Source organism: Mycteria americana, assembly GCF_035582795.1.
Source record: "Mycteria americana isolate JAX WOST 10 ecotype Jacksonville Zoo and Gardens chromosome Z unlocalized genomic scaffold, USCA_MyAme_1.0 Scaffold_18, whole genome shotgun sequence".
Lineage (NCBI taxonomy): Eukaryota > Metazoa > Chordata > Aves > Ciconiiformes > Ciconiidae > Mycteria > Mycteria americana.
In genome coordinates, this window is record NW_027445436.1 from 12,461,212 (window position 1) to 12,482,215 (window position 21,004).

At 41.2% G+C, this 21,004-nt stretch overlaps 3 protein-coding genes across 11 annotated transcripts in view; 2 read left to right on the forward strand and 1 right to left on the reverse strand.

Annotated features, from left to right (window-relative positions):
• The window catches only part of ST8SIA5 (ST8 alpha-N-acetyl-neuraminide alpha-2,8-sialyltransferase 5), a 185,726-nt gene that overhangs the window by 150,706 nt on the left and 14,016 nt on the right, over positions 1–21,004 (reverse strand). The gene's annotated exons all lie outside the window — the stretch shown is intronic.
• LOC142402904 (katanin p60 ATPase-containing subunit A-like 2) lies at positions 959–13,779 on the forward strand. Of its 4 annotated transcripts, XM_075488827.1 has the most exons (7): positions 959–1,112; positions 8,930–9,073; positions 9,467–9,633; positions 10,362–10,458; positions 11,977–12,019; positions 12,429–12,552; positions 13,670–13,779. In XM_075488827.1, exons 1-4 carry the CDS (start codon positions 1,051–1,053, stop codon positions 10,388–10,390), a joined length of 402 nt encoding a protein of 133 aa, XP_075344942.1. In that variant the 5' UTR covers positions 959–1,050; the 3' UTR covers positions 10,391–10,458; positions 11,977–12,019; positions 12,429–12,552; positions 13,670–13,779. The 4 variants fall into 4 exon arrangements, with proteins under 4 accessions (XP_075344942.1, XP_075344940.1, XP_075344941.1 ...); XM_075488825.1 differs by lacking the exon at positions 10,362–10,458; XM_075488826.1 differs by lacking the exon at positions 10,362–10,458 and having other exon boundaries at positions 11,980–12,019.
• Positions 13,576–21,004, forward strand: part of LOC142402892 (katanin p60 ATPase-containing subunit A-like 2) — a 29,322-nt gene continuing 21,893 nt past the window's right edge. The window contains 4 exon segments of the mRNA XM_075488782.1: positions 13,576–13,587; positions 13,697–13,769; positions 14,278–14,372; positions 15,162–15,320. Coding sequence (XP_075344897.1) covers positions 13,576–13,587; positions 13,697–13,769; positions 14,278–14,372; positions 15,162–15,320 — 339 coding nt within the window.

Below are 21,004 nucleotides of genomic sequence, written 5' to 3' on the forward strand. Positions count from 1 at the left end.
GAAGAAGGTCTGGATGTCTGGAGAACATGGGTTTGAAGATGCTAAGCAAGTGTAGCATGGCATGCATGTGAAGAATCTGGTAGTTACCCTGTCCAAGAACAGCTGGTGGAACTGAGTAGCTGTTGGTCTCCAACAGGCAGGACATGGGAAGAGCTTGCACCTGCAGCTGCCTGGCTGGGAAGCGCTCACATACCAGAGGACAGGGTGTTTCCAGATTGCTCTTCCTCATTTTGACCATTGCTGTCCTGCTTTGTGCCCTGTTGTGGCTGTCACCAAGCAAGCCTTTTGCATGCTCTAACTTCCCTTTCATGTATTTTCAGGGATTTTTTCTTTTTTTAATATTCTCCTCCAGCTGGACTGAAACCAAACAGTATCCGACAGGCACAACTCACCCCACCAGTAATTCACATCCTGAACCCAGGAGGCTGCAGCAATCAGGCAGTCAAGTTTAACAACAGCTTTCAGGTGCTCTGAAGAGGGCCCTTCTCACAGCCCTGCATTCCCTCAGTGCCAGCATGCCGGCAGCCTCCATTTCAAGGCCCACCACCATCCCTGACATGAGGGGCAGACTGCACTCTGCTTCTTCTCGGGCACACCTCGCCTGTCTGGGTGAGCTGGACATGTTTAACAGTGGGGTGGGGTGGGGCGGGGTGAGCTGAGCTGAGCTGAGCTGAGCTGAGCTGGAGCGCCTCCAGCCACCTCAGCTCAACATCCCCATCACTCCCCTCACAGCCCGACAAACTATTCTGCCTCTCTGTTCAGGTGAGCCTAGAGGCGATTGGCCGACACTACTGTCAGCTCCGCCTCTCCTCCCCACCGTGATTGGCCCATCCTTTAAACGGCTACCCCCTACTCCACTCGTTATTGGTCAGTTCTTCGGGCAATCTTTCACCCTTCGGCGTCTCGATTGGCTGCGTGAGGGAGGTGGGACGGGTCTCTCCTTCCCGGCGCCCGCTGGCCTCCGCGGGGTGTGGGGCCGGGCGCTGCCAAGAGCTCGCTGAGTCCCGCGGGTTGTACCTGCCCGTGGCCCGCTGCCCGCCGCCCGCCTCGATGGAGCGCTCCTGCCAAACGCTCTACCAGGCGAGGGAAACACCTACCAGGCGAGGGAAGCAGTAAGAACCGGCAGGACGGGCGGCCGCGCGTCCCCGTTGCTATGGAAATCGCGTGGCGGGCACTTCTGCGCAGGCGCGGGGGAGCAGTGCGCACGCGCGTGGGAGAGGTGGCGGGGCCATGGCGGCCGAGACAGGGCCGGTCGTGTATGGGGAGGGCCGAGTCTGGAGGCCCTCGGGGTCATCGGCATGACGGCGGTCCTGGCTCTCCTTAAGGGTGGAGGCTTCCCACGCCCCCCCCCCCCCCCCCCCCCCTTCTTGTTTCCCTTCCCTTTGTAGGAGGAAAGTGCTTCTTGTCCTGTCGGCTCCTCAGGGCAGGGCAGGCCCCCTTGCTCTCCTCAGCCCCTGTCCATTGCATGGTCATGGCAGGAGCAGATACAATGAAAGGGGACAAGTCCGTATTCCTTCCTCCCTCAGCTCCCTTTTCCATAAGTCAGGGCTGTACAGTCCCACCGTGTCTCCATCTCGCGGATGGGTCGAGCTCCAGGAAGCCCAGAAGGAGCAGGATTTTGCTAAATTTCTTAACCTGTTCTTTTGCTTCCATCTGCTGGTCAAATTCAACTGGAGTAAGATAGACTCTAGGGCTGCACTGCAGGACTGCTAAAAACCCTTCCCAGAAAGGCGTTAGGTGCTCTGTATGCATACACAAATCCCCACTGTGCGTGAATAGGACAGGATTGCTCACAAAAAGGTAGTTTTGGGAGGGGTTCTGAGACTGAGTTTTAGGTTATGTCAACCTCTTAGATTAGTAGATTATATATTTACCTAGGAATGGGAGCCTCCAGCACAGTCTCTTTCTGAGCCCTAAAGTGGATTCAGATCCCAACCACTGAGAATGGTGCCCTAAGGTGTGGTATTGAAATGGTGTTAATGTGCAGAAGGAAGACAGGAGAAAAAGGGGTCTAATTTGTAACCTCACCAATGGGGATTTGGGTGGCCCTGGTCCCAGGACTGGTTTTGACTGCTAAATGCAGAAACATTTGTGGGAATAGGACCTGGAGCTCAAGAACTCTTCCCCCTGAGCTGTACCACTGGGTTTGGGTTGGTTTGCTTTGTAAGCTGACTTCTCCATAGCCTTTTGGCAGGATGGATGTGAAGATCAGATTTTATATTTTGGGTACAGAGTAGAGGGAGGTGTTCATATTTTGCAGAGGGGAAGAAGTTTGGAACCTACTTTGTTTAAGCTAGTCAGTGATTAAGGAACAACTTGAAGCTGCCAAGAGGATTTTTTTGGTTCTTGAGTTCTGTGGAGGGAGCCTAGATACTTAATTTTGGGTTTCTGAATTCCAGTATTCCAATGCAGTATCTAAAAGTTAGGCTGCTACATCTTTAATTTGTAGCACTAAATAATTACTGGAATTCCTGGTTCCCTAGCTCTGTCCTTATCTGTATTGCATTTTTCTGTTAATCTGTTCTATAGAATGGAGATTATTATTTCCTACCAGTTTGGGGAAAAGTGTTTCAAAAAATAAATTCCTATATAAATTCCTATATGCATTACAATTCTTATGGCTGTTCACAGCTACCCAGTGTAGTCTTACAATCAAAGAAATTTGTTTTGTGAGGCATTTCACTGTTTTTAATTGTTAAATATTTTCTATGTTTGTTGTGTAAATCACTATTGAAAAGTAAGATTATTGTAATCTGCAGTAGAACTTTGCAAATTCATACAAATGAGTGGGAGAATTAATACTTATTAATTAATTTGTAAATTCAGCATCCTTAATTTGTATTGTTTAATAATTCACCATACTTTGCATCCATTCATTTTTATGTATTCATAACACATATCACTTCAAATTAGTGAAGTCTTGGCAGTGTAAAACCTGGCTTCAGCAATGTTCCTGTTAAAAGAGGGAGATAATAGTGGTCTGTGAGTGGCTCTTAGCATCGGAGCATGAATTAATGAAAGACAGCATGTAACTATTGCAATGGGGGGAGAAATCAGAAGGTTTCTGTTTTCAGTGCACCAAACTCAAATTGTAAAATGTCTTTAGATTTTAAACGTAACACCTCTCGGATGTATCCTAGTGTTACTACTAGAACAGCCATAACTTCTGTGGTGAACTTGCTGTATGTCTTTAATTATGAAAGCTATTTGTAATCCTTCTTGAGAAACTTTGCCAAATCTATTGTTTGCAGCAGGCTTGTATAATTTGGAAGAGAGAAGAGAGTAAAGAAGCGCCTTTTCTTTGTGCTGGGAAATTCTATTCAATGGCAGCCAAGTTATACATTGTTTAAAACTCACCATTTCCCTTCTCTGCTTGTGTTTCTCAAAAAATACCGTCAGCAAGCCAAACAATAATTGAACATCAGCCTTCTAAAAAGCCTGGCAAGGCTGCAAATATAAGCAGCAAAGGGCTAGGGGAGAGGGAAAGCTGTGGGGATATGGGGTGGTGGAGGGAGGAGGAAAACTGGGTGAGTCCATCATGCCTCAGCTACTCTATCCTGGCACATGGTGCCAGCTTGATCTTGAGGAACCCCATACTTGGCAGCCAGCCTGAGATCCCAAAGGAAAAAGAGGGAAGGGACACTGCATGTGTATTACGATAAGATCTTTCCCTGTGTGATTACAGAGCTAACTGCTTGCTTCTTATCTGAATTCCTGATCATAGATCCCTCTGAACTCAACTTATTGACTGCCTCAGTTGGATGTACAAGGGCACAATGTTACAGCAGCATAATTCTTATTTCCAAGCTTTCCAGACTGTGACTTACTTTGTAACTTTTTTCTTCATTCTATGGAATATATTCATGCAGAAATATAGGGTCAAATGATAATGAAACATTATAGGGTTAAATTAATCTTTTAGTAGGTCCATTAATTTGATGGAATTACACAAGCGACTAGGTTGATTTATAATGTAAATGCATTTTAGTAAAAGGTATGGAAATGACTAAACGAACAATTGCATTTAAAGATGCATGACTCCATTAGAGAATTTAATTTTAAATGGCTCAAAGAAAGGAATACGTACCACTTTTGTTAAGCTAGAAATAAATAAAATACACTATAAGTGTTGGAGCTAATTAGTTAAGTGCTCAACTATTTAGTTTTTAAAACAAGATCACGCTTAAGTGCCTTAAGATTTTATTAATTGCATGGACCCCAAAATCCCCTGTAGTAATTGAAAATTTAATTACATACATTTTTTGTTCTTTTAAGAATGGAAGCTTATTAAACTTTAAACACTTAAACATCTATTGAAATACCAGTGGCTATAAACAACATGCAATTGTTGTTGCATAAATACTAATTAATATAATAATACTAATACTAATTAGTATTAAATACTAATTAGCATTAAATACTAATTAGTATTAAACAACTAATTAGTACTAAATACTAATTTAAACTAAGTACTAAATTAAAGTACTAATTTAGTACTAAACTAAGTACTAAATACTAATTTAAACTAAGTACTAAATTAAACTAATTAGTACTAAATACTAATTAAACAGGAAGGCTAAATCACTGTAAAGCTAAACTGAATTTTAAGTAACTTTGCACTCGTAAGTACTCCTATTTGTTTCATGCCATATAAGATTTACCATTTCTTCTCTAAACACAGCAGAAGTCCTGGGCAGTGTTAGTATCTGTCTGTACTGTGGCAGGCATATTGTTTTGTGGACATATTTGCAGTGGGGGTCAGTCCCTAGAGAACAAACTGGAGTTCAGGAAAGGAGACCAGTGTGGACAGAGAGCTGTTTAAGTGGACAGCTAAAGCTGCTGGTGGCACTGACGCGCAGAGGTTCATATACCTCTTGGAAAGGGTACATGGTAGGCTAAGACTGGTGAAAGGCAGGGAGATGTGGCTTTGTGGGGCTGGTCAAGAAAGCAGTGGTCTGTGCACTACTGACTCACAAGACTTATGATTTGGTAACAGTTACATGTTGAAAGGTCCTTAATTTTTCTTTCTTTTATAGAAACTTCACAGAACTGGGACCAGAGATATTGCTATCTCTTTTCTGTTTTTCAGATCCAATCTAATGCAAGTCTTTGTCAGTTGATCAACTGATTAATGGCTTAGTTAATTTTCTTTGGACAGATGTCTGACTTCTCAAAATTAACCATTGCTGTTTGTATTCTTATTAACACAAGATAAAGACAGAATGAACCTCTCAGTCTAAACTATCTTCTGATTTTAAATGGGGCTCTTTTTTTAATGTAAAGGTTCACTTTTGCTTCTGCTTGGTCAACACAACAAGAAGAACATTACTATGTTAAGGTTGAAGTGGGTTGCTCATACATAGACATGATGTTATCCTATACTGCCTAAAGCAAGTCTCTATCTAGAAGAGTATTTGAGATGCTGCCCATCACTGTATCACTGTCTATACTAGAACTTAAAATGCCTTTAGGGATAGCAGAAGTAACCTGGTGGGATTAACAGCAGCAGAAGACACACCAGAATACAAATTATTTTCAAGGAAAGTTCCAAGCATGAATTTTGAGCCCTGTCAGTTTATCAGGCAGACACAATTCCTCTCTCATCAGAGTATTACTGTAAATACTCAAACATGAAACACTTGATGTGTTTGTCTTCTGTGGCAACCGCTGTGTTTTTGTACTGTGTTTAAATATTCAGAGGTAGCTGTGATCTTGCCTTTTGATATGTGGGCAAACACAACAGTTAATTTTTCTCAGCATAAAACAGCAGGAGCAGTTGGATTTAGATGAATGTACAGGTGGGATTCTCAGCAAGTGATGACTCCAGCTTCCTTCTTGCACCTCCAACCTTGTTTTGGAAGATTCAGATCATCCAGGAGAAATGGTAAAAGGTCCACAATTCAAAATCTGTTTTCCAAACACCAGCACCTCAAAACAATAAGAAGGAAAAGATCCTTTCATCCCAGGGTGCCAGTGTTTTCTCTTTGCTCGTGACAGTTCTCAGAATTGGTTCATTTCTTGTTGCAGCACCTCTCAGGAACCAATCTACTTCATTCAAGAGTTACTGATCTACCAAGCATTTGCACAGCACTCTTCCTCCCTAAAATGGTTTAGAAAAATCATCTTTGTACCACCACTGAAAGGCAAACGGTATTGTAGCTTCCTTATGGACTCAGAGAGCAGCTGCGTAACTTTATCAAGACAATAAAAAGTAGTAAAGGCTAGAAGTAGGGTATGCATTCTTCCTTTTTCCCCAGCCAGTTTGATTCTTTTCTCTAGAAAACCAGAATGAAGATTCTACCAATCTTTTTATTAATATGTGAAATACAAATACACTTTCACCCCGCAGGAAACGTTGTTAAGAGCAAACCCCAGCCCTTTCCTAGTTGTGTCACTAGATGGCCCTGCGTCTGAAGCAAACATCCCAGAAAATATCTGCTATACTGGGAGACCTTTTGCCTGCTCTACACAGTACTTTTTACAGGTTGGCAAACACACGGAGAGGTATTAGTTTTAAAATAAAACAATAGCTGATTGTGCTATCTCAAGTGTTTAAATTAGTCGCAGAATGCTATATGATATCCACTGCTGTGTACAGAGCAGAGGGAGCAGATAGGTCTAATCTGACAAAGGAAAGGCATGCTAAAGAGGTAAGTTGGTTTTGCAGTACATTGCACCACCCAAAAGCACCGTTGCTTGTAGGAATAAATGATTCTCCAGTATCTGCAGTTTACTATAATGATGCTTCCTTCCGAGAGACCGGGAAGGATAGGGTAATTGTCTTTCCGTATGGATATTCCTTTTACACATCTTGTGGGATTTAAAAACTTAAGCCTTGGTCAGTAGTAATTCTTTGGCTTGTTTGTGTGCCAGGCACTGGCAGAGAGCAGCAGAAGTCATTGCTACAGATGCTGGGGCTCTATTTCCAGTGCGAAGGGGGCAAATATTTGTGGGTTTGTCTCCTGGAGGTCCCTAACACTTGGGCTAGGCTTTTTCTCAGGGATGGATGCAGGCACTATTTGATTGGCATAGAAGAGAGGGAAACTGGGGGTGGGAGTCTGTATATGCATTAATGTGCAATGTGATCAGGAATATATATGTGCTATGCAAGCAACATAAACTACTGCTCTTTCCCTATCCACTGAATAAGTGCCACCTGAATAAGAGTCACCTAAATCAGCTGTTTGATAACAGTTGAATAATTCTGAGTACCACGAACTACTCTTTAAAGGCATGCTGCTTTTCAAATTCTAAGATTAAACAATTTGAAGATGTTTCTTAAGAAATCACACCACCTTCTATTTTGCAAGGGAAAAATCCCATACTACTGTTCCCCAAATCTTCAACTTTACTCCTGCAGACTCCAATATGCAGCCCAAGACCAAAACAACTAGGAAGAGGCTGAATTGCAGAGTGAAAATGTATTAAAATCTTTTCAGCTTGACAGCCTGTGCTGGTTTTGGCTGGGATAGAGTTAATTTTCTTCATAGTAGCTAGTATGGGGCTATGTTTTGGATTTGTGCTGGAAACAATGTTGATGATAACACAGGGATGTTTTCGTTATTGCTGAGCAGTGCTTACAGAGTCAAGGCCTTTTCTGCATCTCACCCCACCCCACCAGCGAGTAGGCTGGGGGTGCACAAGAAGTTGGGAGGGGACACGGCTGGGACAGCTGACCCCAACTGACCAAAGGGCTATTCCATACCATATGGCATCATGCTCAGTATATAAAGCTGGGGGAAAAAGAAGGAAGGGGGGGGACATTCGGAGTTATCGCCTTTGTCTTCCCCAGTAACCATTACGCGTGATGGAGCCCTGCTTTCCTGGAGATGGCTGAACACCTGCCTGCCCATGGGAAGTAGTGAAGGAATTGTTTTGCTTTGCTTGTGTGCATGGCTTTTGCTTTCCCTATTAAACTGTCTTTATCTCAGCCCACGAGTTTTCTCACTTTTACTCTTCTGATTCTCTCCCCCATCCCACTGTGGGGGGAGTGAGTGAGTGGCTGGGTGGTGCTTAGTTGCTGGCTGGGGTTAAACCACGACACAGACCAAAGTTGATATGCTCATTTCTAGAGCTTTCCTTGTAGCAACTTCTGTTATGATCCTAAAATCTCTGGGTTTCTCTGCAGGCACTCAGCATATATGGCATGTTTCATCAGAGTAAGACTTTGTTCCAGTATCTTATGAGATTTCTGTTTCCAGTGTCCCTTTTGCTATACTTGATAATTGCACTTTATGCTCTCCCAGATGTAGTTTCACTGAATCATGGCAAAGATGTTTTACGCTGCCTTGTTTTTATTGCTGAACCATTTGTGAATGACTTTGGGTTCTCCAATCTGTGTGAAGAAATCCATGGGACTGACTCCATATTGAAATTTCTGCATGTTGGGACCTGACTTTGGTCACTCCTGTGTTAAAATTGGGCAAGTTTGGTGTTATCCCAAACTACTAATTCTTCAAGTACTCTGTATTTCACTTGTGTTTATAATCAAGGTCCATGAATTGGGAAGTGCCAACAGTGTACAGCTGGTCTTTGTAGTGTAGTTATGCAGATCCCAGACCTTTTCTCCATCCCCCCTTCTCCAAGCACTCAGAAAATGGGTTTCTAGTTGCAAGGGAAGGACACAGCCACGCTGGAGCACGATGTTTCCTTGCACAGCCCTTGGAGACATTGTGCATGAGGTCTATGAGAGTCCTACCCTGAAATTCTCAGCAGCCTGAACATGTTGGAGATCCATTACCATAGTAAGGGAAGTAAGTTATTTTTTCAACCTCAAAGTAATTTTCTCTAGGAAAAGGTTTCTACCCATCCAGTAGCCCTGATAATGTGTAAGAAAAATTACATTGAAAACCACTTTCCTTCTGTTTATTAACAGTGAGTTATTTTACAGTTCTTACATGCTGTTGTCTTAATTTGTTTGTTTCCACAGGCTACATTTAGATGCTGTTTACAGCAATAAAGAGAATATTACATTTGATCTAGACTTCTATCTTAATTCACAAGATGAGATGCGAACAGTAGCTCGTCGAAAAAATCTCCTCATTCTAATTTTGCATTATTTAATGGAAGAAGGGTATGTTTTTTAAATAAGAGTGCTTTACATTTGTGGATTTGTGTGTATCTGACCTCCTGTAATGTGTCCTTCTGTCCTCTGTTGGGTGGATGGACAGCATGGCCCTTTGGTTTGATGTGAGAAAGAGGTAAACTACTATTACATATCTTGGCAGTTTACTTTGCTAAATTGTTTCAGTTTCTGGAACAAAAATGTCCTATATACTTTAAAAATACTTTAGAGCAATCAGCAAAGGGTTTTTAAATAGAGTTTATGCTTTTATAATAAATAGAGTTGTGGACAGGTTAAAAATACCATATATTTACTAATGCTATTGTTTGCTTTTTCTCTCAAAAATCAGAATAAGATAATGACTCTCAGTTTTTTGATCTTTGTTTCTTTTGAAATTACCAGGTATGTCGATGCTGCAAATGCTTTGGAACAAGAGACAAAATTAAGTTTACGTGGCTTTGAAGTTTGTGACAACATTGATCTTGAGATGATTTTGATGGAATATGAAAGCTATTACTTTGTAAAATTTCAGAAGTATCCTAAAATTACCAAAAAAGTCCTGGACACTGGTATGTGGCTGTTTTCCAAAAATAAAGCTTTTGTTTCTCAAAGCCTAAAATGTGTATTTGCCTGATATACTCACCACACTTCTTGTCTATGTCAGCGTTTAATGTTTGAACTCTCTTACAGTTACAGAGCTATAGTTCTAGCACATAGGACATAAGAATTGAGAGATGGAGCTTTGAGCCCTTCTTCTCTTCCTTCTCTCTTTATGTAGAGGAACAAGAAGGTGGTATTTTTCTGTCTTTTAAAAACTGCTTTGATATTGGAAAATGCCATGTAAGTGCAAAGTATTATGGCATAGATATATTCACTTTCTTCTCATGGGGAGAGAATAGTAAGTCTGTTCTATTTTGGATTTAATTTTTAAATTAAAATAATCCACTTAAATGAAATACTATATCTTAGCTCATCCAAGCTAGTGCTTAAAAGTTTATCACCACTAGTCTCATTAACCATTTATTTTGCACATTTTCATATACTAAAGATAATGTGCCAAACAAGTAATAGGTTTATTTGCTCCAAAGAACTTAAAGTCTGAGGTATAAATGAATGATACAGAATAAAGCAAATCAGAATATGAGCATTCTGTTATGACCCTGAGAGCCTGAATGGTTTTGTAATTGAGCACAAAATGTAACTTATGGAAGCCATAAGAACAACTGTATAAGAATCAATTATGAAGAGCTTGGAGGGTACAGAAAACACCAACATCTCTACCTATTTGTCTTGTAAGAAAAATACAATCATCAGAGAAGGGGATGATTGGCCAGGGAACATCTCTGAGCAGTTGTCATTGTTTCATATGGATGCCAGCAACTTTGAAATCACAGGTAAATGAAACATTATATAAATATAATAAAATTACCTGTATAGGTGAAATGATTTTGAAAGGTACTAAAGCTACTAGTCATCATTACATTCACAGTGATGTAGAAGATCAGTACTAGCTGGAAGCTAGTAAAAAAAGAGATTTACGGCTAGAACATATTGATTGGCGTTAATACAAAGAGGAGCAGCCTTGCAGGACAAAACCAAAGGGATTTTTTATGAATCAAGAAGGAAAATGTATTACAAAGCATTTATCACATCATACTTATTCTTAGTCAAACGGAGTGGTAGTCAAGGCTGGATCCGTGAACTTAGATCCATGTGAACAATTCCCAAAAAGCCAGTAAATCTCTTAGACACTTACAAGCTCTCAGTACCCATTTTTTGGTCAGTAAAGCTACTCAGACAGGGGGTACTCTGCCATTACCCAAGCCCAGAATTGCAACCATGCCAGCAGGGATGTATCATCCTTTTTCCCTGAAGCCTAAACAGCCTCCCTCCTGCATGAGGGAGCCGCCTCCAGCCTCCCTCTCTTGAGAAGCTGCTGCCTGGTAGTTTGCGACCTGCCTGAAATTGTGTCTAATGTCAGATCGTGGTATACACAGGCTAAACAAAATTATTAGTGTGGCGCTCCTTCCTACTAAATTCTTTGTAATACTCTCAGCAAGTCCTACAGAACCAACTCATTTCCATGCTGAATTGCAGTTTGCAGTGTTGTAGATGTACCTGCAGGATTACAAGTTTCACGCATGGGCTCTGCTGCCTCTAAGTACACTGTGTCCCCCAGCTCTTTCAGTGAAACAGCTGTTTGGGAAGGATTATTTTATGTAAGTGTATGAGAATCTGGGTGCAAGAGCGTTGTACAGAGAACACTGATAGGAGATGTATTTTGGAACAACTAGGTGCATGCTAGTATGATACAAACTCTCGGCTTTATGAGTTCACATCTGGGCTTTGTGAGTTCGACATTTTGTAAAAAAACCTTTTCTTTGACAGAAATTGTTTCAAATTATATAAGTGCAAAAAATAACATAGTTTGATAACCACCATTGCAATGTGACATTTATGCTGTCTTGGTATATTGAACATGATAAAATTACTATTAAGAAGAGTGAGGTAAATTCTTATTTCCCAATTCAGCAATGAAAAAATTATTAGTATTAAATAAGCATTCTGTGTGATATATTAAATTAGTTTATTGTGCTTGATCTAATTTCTGGTAGTGTCCATTTTACTGTGAAAATGATATTGGTTTTAAAATGTAAGCAAAGAAACAAAAGACTGAATGAGCCTAAAATTTAACAAGCCTGAAGCCAAACTGCTCTCTCCAATATCAGTTTGTTTTCAAAATATTTTTGCAAGCTTGCATTGCTTATAATCATGCTGTTCCTCTTTATGCATTGTTATTTCCAAGGTCATTAATGTGTGCTCAAAAATATGTTTGAAGGGGAAAGAAAAAATCAAGTTGCCCTTTTTTATATCCTTAATTATTTTCCATTTTAATATTAATTTTGCCACAGCAGAAAATAAACAACAGCTGAGAACTGGAGGAAGACCAAGAAGGTAAGAGAAATGCGTGGGGTTTTTTCTGGGCAGAACATTTTCCTATAAAAGCAATATGCAGTGTGGTTAAAATAATGTTGTGATACTATAGGAATACTAAAGCCTAGAGTCATGCTGCTGACTGCGTGGTGCATTTTTCTGTATCTTTTAGAGGAAAATAGAGACTTATTTCCCAAATGGAGATGCAGACAATTTACAAAGTTTCTGCAGTGTGGATAAGGTAGGGTGGCGTGTTTGAAAGCAGTAAGCATTGAACTTTGCTGTGATTGAAATTGATGCCTTAACTTCAGTGGGAGCAAAGTTAGCCCAAAACTGCTTTATTTGAAAACTCTGCCTTTTAATCTTTTGGTATTTTGAAGGAAAAAAGAAGTTGTGAAACCCTTTCAAGGTATTATTTTTTTAATTCTAGGGCAGCAAGGTCTTCTTAGAATCTCCCAAGGCTCAAACATCAGACAGCACAACAACCATTGTCAAAAACTTCACCTGGGAGCACAACAGAACTTAAATCATCCACCACAGAGAGCCCCAAACAGGTTTAAACGTGTTTTATCTTGGCAGCATTACAGTTGGAATTAATGTGATTTTATTTTGAGAGGCTATAGGCAGCAAGAGGATGCGAGTTACACAATTAATAATTGTGTAAAATTTTTAATTAGTTGTGTATTTTAATTGTGTAATTAATGGGTTTTACTAATTATGTAATTTAAGGATTATAGATGCAAGACTTCAGGAGAATATGCTTTCTGGCTGTGAGTTAGGGAGCAAGTCACAGGCAAAAATTAGAGGAAAAGGAGTCATATAATCCAACCTATACTGAAAGAAACGAGTTTTCCCATTAATACTAGTAGATTCATCCTTTAGTGCCAGAAAGCAAGACAAACAAACCAAGTAGAAAATCTGGTGTCAGTTGTAAGCATCTTCACAGTGCATAAGGTGTTTGAGATTGGGGAAGTAATTTGGCTCTGTAATTTTCAGTTTTGTGAGTCTTGGTAAGATTGCTGTGAAAACTACTTTATTACCATCCCTTACAGAGGATGGAGCAGGAACAGCAGGCTGGTGGGCAAGCACAGTGTCTGTTATAGCTTTTGAGGAACTGGGTGAAGGAGAACCTTTTTCTTTCTTTTTTTTTTTTTTTTAAAGTCCTTGTCTATATTCCTGCGTAGGGAGGAGCTCATCTCTGACCAGTTCTCACCCTTAAAAAAAAAACCCATTAGCTTTTGGATTTTACAGCAATAACTGCTGTGAAGTGAATGTCAAAGTAACTTATAATTCTAAAATGGCTCCTCATTTCTGAGTTGACATGCAGTGCCTTATACTTGCCTGTCGTTTCCACTGTTCATAAGTGTTTCTTCTCATAGCTATGTAAAATGCAGATTTCTACAACTTAAAATGGAAGCTCTGTGCATGAAATAACTTGAATGCTGAGCTCTAGAGCCATGGCTTTCACCACTGCTGTCACCAGTCAGATGAAGTCTAACTAAATATACAACGGTGTTTGTCTGACAAATATGGGACTACTGTTGCAACTTCCATGTAATGATACAGTTCATCTGGGCATGTATGAAGAGGTGGGATGATACCTATAATGGAATGATATCTGCAACTCATCTACTTGGCAACACATGTGTTTTAAAATTGATTTTTCTTTAGAATAATGATAGTGCAGTTACTCTGTAGCTATCTGACTTTGGCTTAAGCATCTCAGCAATCAACAAAACTGGAGGAGACAGCGCTCACCCAAGAAGGGTTGGTGGAAACCTAGTATGTGATTTATGATAGAAATGTGTATGTAGAAAAAACACATGAAAGTTTTTCACAAATATCAAATGCGAGCTTTTTGTGTCTATTTTTATATAAAATGTTCCTGTATAATTAGCTGAAGGGTCAATTTTATGATTTGGGCAGTAATTCTTGCATAGGAGGCTCTGCTTGCATTAAATAGTATTTCAAACATTGTCAAAAAGGAAAAATATTTCTGTTTTTAAAACCCAGTGGTAATAGCTAAAATTGAAGATAAATTTCAAATTCCTGAATGAGATGATAAGAGGCTCTGCAGTTAAATTGTTGCACTGACTGAGATGTGCGTTCTTTTCCCATTGCTACCAAAGATTCTGTGGTCAGTTTTTGCCATATTTAGGACTGTATGTGCAGTAAGGAAACTCATTGCTGTAATGGCAAGCAAAATTTGGCCCAATGCATTTTTAACAGTAGAGCTACCATCATGGTAAAGCCTATCACAACATTATTTTCTCCTTTAGGGCCAATTGACTTCCATGGGATGATTCAGGATGCTGTCAAAGTATCATCAAATGGAATAGCCTTGAACAGCCTTAATTGTGATCCAGATCCATCAGTAAGTGTTTCTGTTCATATTTCCATCCAATGAATATGAACATCAGTTTTACATAATCAGGAACAAAATAAAATACCACAACGATGTTGTCTTTGTTCCCAAGTGCTAAAAAAGGGCTTAGATTTCTGAGTGGTGTATTTCCTTCTTGAATGGACAGTCATACTTGATACTGGTCTAATTTGTTGACAGTTGTTTACTCTTTGAACATGAAAGTAGGCAACAAATACAAATGATACCTTATGATTCACAAAAAATAAAAAAAAATTGCAGAAACCCACAGAACTTCTGAGGGTGAAATTCTGGTTCCTTTGAATTCAGTATGTTATTTAGCGTTCGCCTCAGCTGAGATAAGAACAGAGTTTAGATGGTCAAGATTTTCAGTAATCACTCCTTGACACAAGCTATAGCTTCTCAGACAGTGCATCCAACTTACGTGGTGCCAGTCTGCCTGGCAACTGCTACACTTGAAGAGACTTTTAAAACAGAGAATGTGACAATGCGGTGACCCATAGTTATATTTTTCACTCCTCTTAATCTATGTAGGGCATGTTTAGGACTACATGTGCAATAAGAGAGCTGCTCATTTTAATGTTAATTCAGGATTAGATTCTGTCAGATGAAAAGATGAGTTACTGCAAATATGGCTTACTTCAAAATCTTTATTATTATCCATATTTTTACAGCTTTAAAAGTTGATATTATGATTACCAGCTTTTTTGAAACTATTTTATAGTTCGTCTGTTTAAAAATAATTGAAGTCTGACAAGAACTTATGTTTGTCTTTTTTAGGAACGATTACTGAAACCTCTTAGTGCTTTTATTGGCATGACTGGTGAGATGAGAGAACTTGCAACGGTTGTAAGCAAAGTAAGATCGGATCTCCATTTCGGTTGTATAGAGATCTTGGTTATCTTTGTCATCAGAGAATGCTGTTTGTTTCTTTTTACTGTCACTGATAGTGCTTATTCTTGAATGTGCAAGCTATTTTTCTTATCATGCGACTCCCAACAAGTAATTTCTTTACATGTAACGATGTTTCTTTCTGATACACAATGGGAGGAAGTAATTAAGACCATTCCTTTCTAATGGGGAACATGTAATCTAATCATGCTGTACCCATGAGACTGTCGTAGCTTTTCCCTTTGTTCTTATTGCTACAGAAAATGTACAATACTTCACTGAAAAGAGAGATTTAAATATATTAGCTAATACCAACTATTATCTAATGTATTATCTAATTGTGATCAAATGTTGGGAAAAACCCTGATTCAACTCTGTGGGTGCAGTTTCCATTCAAGGCATTGGGCTGTATTCAGTGTGGATGGTGTGCCAGCATCACAGCAATATCCTGATTCTGAGTGTATCTACTAGATACCATGTACCAAAATTATTAAACCCTGATATTCCCACGTTCTTTTTAATACTGGTCCTGTGCCTTGCATTGCACTGCCTGCATGATCTGGATTCCTTGTCTTTTCTCACTTGGCGCAGTTGAGATATGCTATTACTGTAGGCTCTGCAAGCAGTGCCCTTCTCTCATCCCAGCACAGGAGCTGCATGGGCAGCATCAATAATACACTGTATCCCAGGGCAGACTGGGGATTCTTCCAGGATGGGCAGTTTGGCACATGGAGGGAATCCCAACATCATCAGCACCATTTCATTTCACTTGTGAGTTGAGGTGCAGTCTAGCAAATGGGCCCTGGGCTACTGGGGATCAGCCTGGCTACAAAGCAGGTAAATGCTTTGCATGCATCACCTCCCAAACCCTGCTAGGCACTTGTCCAAAAAGCTTCATAGTATCACAATATTTGATAGTGTTCTGACTCTTTCTGGATATAAGTATCAGAAATGGTATCAGCTGTTGCTCCCACATACTTAAAATCAGCTGTTTAAAAAGCCTGGAAGTCTTTTGCTGACTGATTTTTATAGCTGTGTATGGCCCAAATTCTTGGTCTGCAAGTTTTGCATTTGCAATTTAGTAGAACTGAAGTCTAAGAAATTTCCAACCTTAAAGTAAGAAAATTCTCGTTCATTTCAATTCCTGTCTGGTTTTTCATTTATGGTAAACCTTTAAAATAGTAGCGTTCTTGCTACTACTTTAACAAAAAGCAATAGGGTTGCTTTAGCCTTTGTTACGGTATGTTTTTTAAATTGTGCTGGTATGTTCCTAGTTGCTATGGTAATCAACACTGTGTAAATCAATAAAAATAAATAGCATGTGGTATCTATTTGAGAGGAAGAGGAAGAATTTGTGGATGAGATGGAAACCACCTGATCCCTATCCCTGAGTGAGCTGCGAGATATGTGAAAAGATTTCAGCCGTCATCCAGGGGAGCATGTTGTCACCTGGCTGCTCCGATGCTGGGATAGCGGGGCCAGTAGCCTGGAATTAGAGGGTAAGGAAGCCAAACAGCTGGGATCCCTTTCTAGGGAAGGGGGCATTGACAAAGCGATTGGGAAAGGGGCACCAGCCCACAGCCTCTGGAGCCTCTGAGTGCTGCCGTGCTGGACGTGCTGGAACTTCAATACGAACTGGAGTCAAAAGCAGCCAAGTGGTATGCTACAAGTGATATCACTAATGCATTTTTCTCAATCCCTTTGGCAGCAGAGTGCAGGCCACAGTTTGCTTTCACTTGGAGGGGCGTTCAGTACACTTGGAATTGATTGCCCCAGGGGTGGAAACACAGCCCCACCATTTGCCATGGACTGATCCAGACGGCACTGGAACAGGGTGAAGCTCCAGAACATCTGCAATACATTGATGACATTGTCGTGTGGGGCAATACAGCAGAGGAAGTTTTTGAGAAAGGGAAGAAAATAGTCCAGATCCTCCTGAAAGCAGATTTTGCCATAAAACAAAATAAGGTTAAGGGACCTGCACAGGAGATCCAGTTTCTAGGAATAAAATAGCAAGATGGACGCCGTCAGATCCCAATGGATGTGATCAACAAAATAACAGCCATGTCTCCACCAACTAGCAAAAAGGAAACACAAGCTTTCTCAGGCATTGTGGGTTTTTGGAGGATGCATATTCCAAATGACAGTCTGATCGTAAGCCCTCTCTACCAAGTGACCTGGAAGAAGAATTATTTCCAATGGGGCCCTGAGCAATGACAAGCCTTTGAACAAATTAAATGGGAGATAGTTCATGCAGTAGCCCTTGGGCCAGTCCGGGCAGGGCCAGATGTAAAGAATGTGCTCTACACGGCAGCCGGGGAGAATGGCCCTACCTGGAGCCTCTGGCAGAAAGCACCAGGGGAGACTCGAGGTCAACCCCTTGGGTTTTGGAGTCGGGGATACAGAGGATCCGAGGCCTGCTATACTCCAACTGAAAAAGAGATATTGGCAGCATATGAAGGGGTTTGAGCTGCTTCAGAAGTGGTTGGTACTGAAGCACAACTCCTCCTGGCACCTCGACTGCCGGTGCAGGGCTGGATGTTCAAAGGGAGGGTCCCCTCTACACATCATGCAACTGATGCTACGTGGAGTGAGTGGGTTTCACTGATCGCACAACGGGCTCGAATAGGAAACCCCAATTGCCCAGGAATCTTGGAAGTAATTATGGACTGGCCAGAAGGCAAAGATTTCGGAATATCGCCAGAGGAGGAGGTGACGCGTGCTGAGGAGGCCCCAGTGTACAATAAACTACCAGAAAATGAGAAGCAATATGCCCTGTTCACTGATGGGTCCTGTCGTATTGTAGGAAAGCATCGGAGATGGAAAGCTGCTGTATGGAGTCCTATACGACAAGTGGTAGAAACTGCTGAAGGAGACAAGGAATCAAGCCAATTTGCAGAAGTGAAGGCCATCCAGCTGGCTTTAGACATTGCTGAATGAGAAAAGTGGCCAGTGCTCTATCTCTATACTGACTCATGGATGGTGGCAAATGTCCTGTGGGGGTGGTTACAGCAATGGAAGCAGGGCAACTGGCAGCGCAGAGGCAAACCCATCTGGGCTGCAGCATTGTGGCAAGATATTGCTGCCCGAGTAGAGAACCTGGTTGTAAAAGTATGTCACGTAGATGCTCATGTACCCAAGAGTCAGGCCACTGAGGAACATCAAAACAACCAGCAGGTGGATCAGGCTGCTAAGATGGAAGTGGCTCAGGTGGATCTGGACTGGCAACATAAGGGTGAAATATTTATAGCTGGGTGGGCCCATGACCCCTCAGGCCATCAAGGAAGAGATGCAACGTAGAGATGGGCTCGTGATCGAGGGGTGGACTTAACCATGGACACTATTGCACAGGTTACCCATGAATGTGAAACATGCGCTGCAATTAATCAAGCCAAGCGGTTAAAGCCTCTGTGGTATGGAGGGCGATGGCTGAAATATAAATAGGGGGAGGCCTGGCAGATCAATTCTATCACACTCCCACAAACCCGCCAAGGCAAGCGCTATGTGCTTAGAATGGTGGAAGCAACCACCGGATGGCTGGAAACATATCCTGTGCCCCATGCCACTGCCCGGAACACTATCCTGGGCCTTGAAAAGCAAGTCCTATGGCGACATGGCACCCCAGAGAGAATTGAGTCAGACAATGGGACTCATTTGTGAAACAACCTCATAGACACCTGGGCCAAAGAGCATGGCATTGAGTGGGTGTATCACATCCCCTATCATGCACCAGCCTCTGGGAAAATCGAACGATACAATGTGCTGTTAAAGACTACACTGCGAGCAATGGGTGGTGGGACATTCAAACATTGGGATACACATTTAGCAAAGGCCACCTGGTTAGTCAACACTAGGGGATCTGTCAATTGAGTTGGCCCTGCCCAATCAAAACTTTTACGCACTGTAGAAGGGGATAAGGTCCCTGTAGTACACAAAAAAACACGCTGGGGAAGACAGTCTGGGTTACTCCTGCCTCAGGCAAAGGCAAGCCCATTCGTGGGATTGCTTTTGCTCAAGGACCCGGGTGCACTTGGTGGGTAATGCGAAAGTGTGGGGAAGTCAGATGTGTACCTCAAGGGGATTTGATTTTGGGTGAGAATAGCCAATGAACTAAATGGTATGATGTTAACTGCTATATAATACTGTATGTCATCTCTTTTATGGTGGCTATATGCCATATCAATGGTATTTCAGTGAGAATCTCCCAGATTAGTGAAGAATGAACTTTGACAAAACCAAGCAAAGTGCAGCAGTGATGGAACCAGAACTGGCTTCAGCATGCAACAATCCAACACCACACACCATCTCTTCTGCCCTGAAGGACTGTTATGACAGATGGAGCTCAAAGTCATGGACTAAATGAACTTAACGGACATTTTAGAAGGATGGCCCATAGACCAAGGGAATGATATCTGTGTGTATATATCAAAAGACAGGGAAAGTGGTGGTGATTAATTGGAATGTATTGGAAATGGTAGAACCTGGGCATGACGTAGATGGTATAGAATAAGAGGGTGGATGCTGTCCTGGTTTTGGCTGGGACAGAGTTAATTTTCTTCCTAGTAGCTGGTATAGTGCTGTGTTTTGGATTTTAGTATGAGAATAATATTGATAACATGCTGATGTTTTGGCTGTTGCTAAGTGGTGTTTACACTGGGCAAGGACTTTTCAGCTCCCCATGCTCTGCCAGGTGCACAAGAAGCTGGGAGGGGGCACAGCCAGGATAGTTGATCCAAACTGGCCAAAGGGCTATTCCATACCATATGATGTCATGCCCAGTACAGAAACTGGGGGGAGTTGGCCGGGGGGTAGCAATTGCTGCTCGGGGACTGGCTGGGCATCGGTCGGTGGGTGGTGAGCGGTTGTATCACTTGGTTTTTTCCCTTGGGTTTTGTTCCTCTCTTGCTCTCTTGTCGTTTTCCTTTCTTTACGATTTTTATTATTATTATTCCAATTATTAAACTCTTCTTATTTCAACCCACGAGTTTTCTTACTTTTGCTCTTCTGATTCTCTCCCCCATCCCACTGGGGTGGGGGAAGGGTGAGTGAGTGGCTGTGTGGTACTTAATTGTCGACTGGGGCTAAACCACAACACTCAACACAATCTAATTTAACTTGGAAACAGTTATGGAAGTCTCTACTTAGTATCATAAATCTGATTCATCTTAATTTGCTGTTAATAGTAAGGGAAAGTGTAATCTACTCTATATAAATAATTTTTCTAATTATGTTAAATAATATTTTCCCCTTGGATATAAGCACATAATTTTTCTTCGGTCTCTGGGACTGCCTGTTTTTATTGGAGAGCAGAATTTATCCCAAGTATTTGTATTGAGGATATGGTATTTTCTGCAGAACAATTAGTCTTGAATGCAAAGCCACCCAGTATTACTAAGGCAAATGGAAAGATTCGTATAAGATTTGGAAAATGTGATGAATTAAATGAAATTAATTTAGTGAGTGCTTCAGGGCATAGACTAATTACCGACTATCTTTTGATAGATGCTTAAGGGAAAATGTTCTTTCTGTTACAGAGCTTCTTGCACTTTTTTTTGCAGCGTATAAAATCTTGAATAGTGTGGAGTAAATAGTAATTTTTCTACTGTTACTTATAACATAAGTAATAACATAAGTAATAGGTGCAGCCATAAATGTACTGAGCATCAAGTTTAAAACAAAAGTATTTGCACGTTGCACATGAATAAACTGTGGAACTCATTACTAAAGAATAA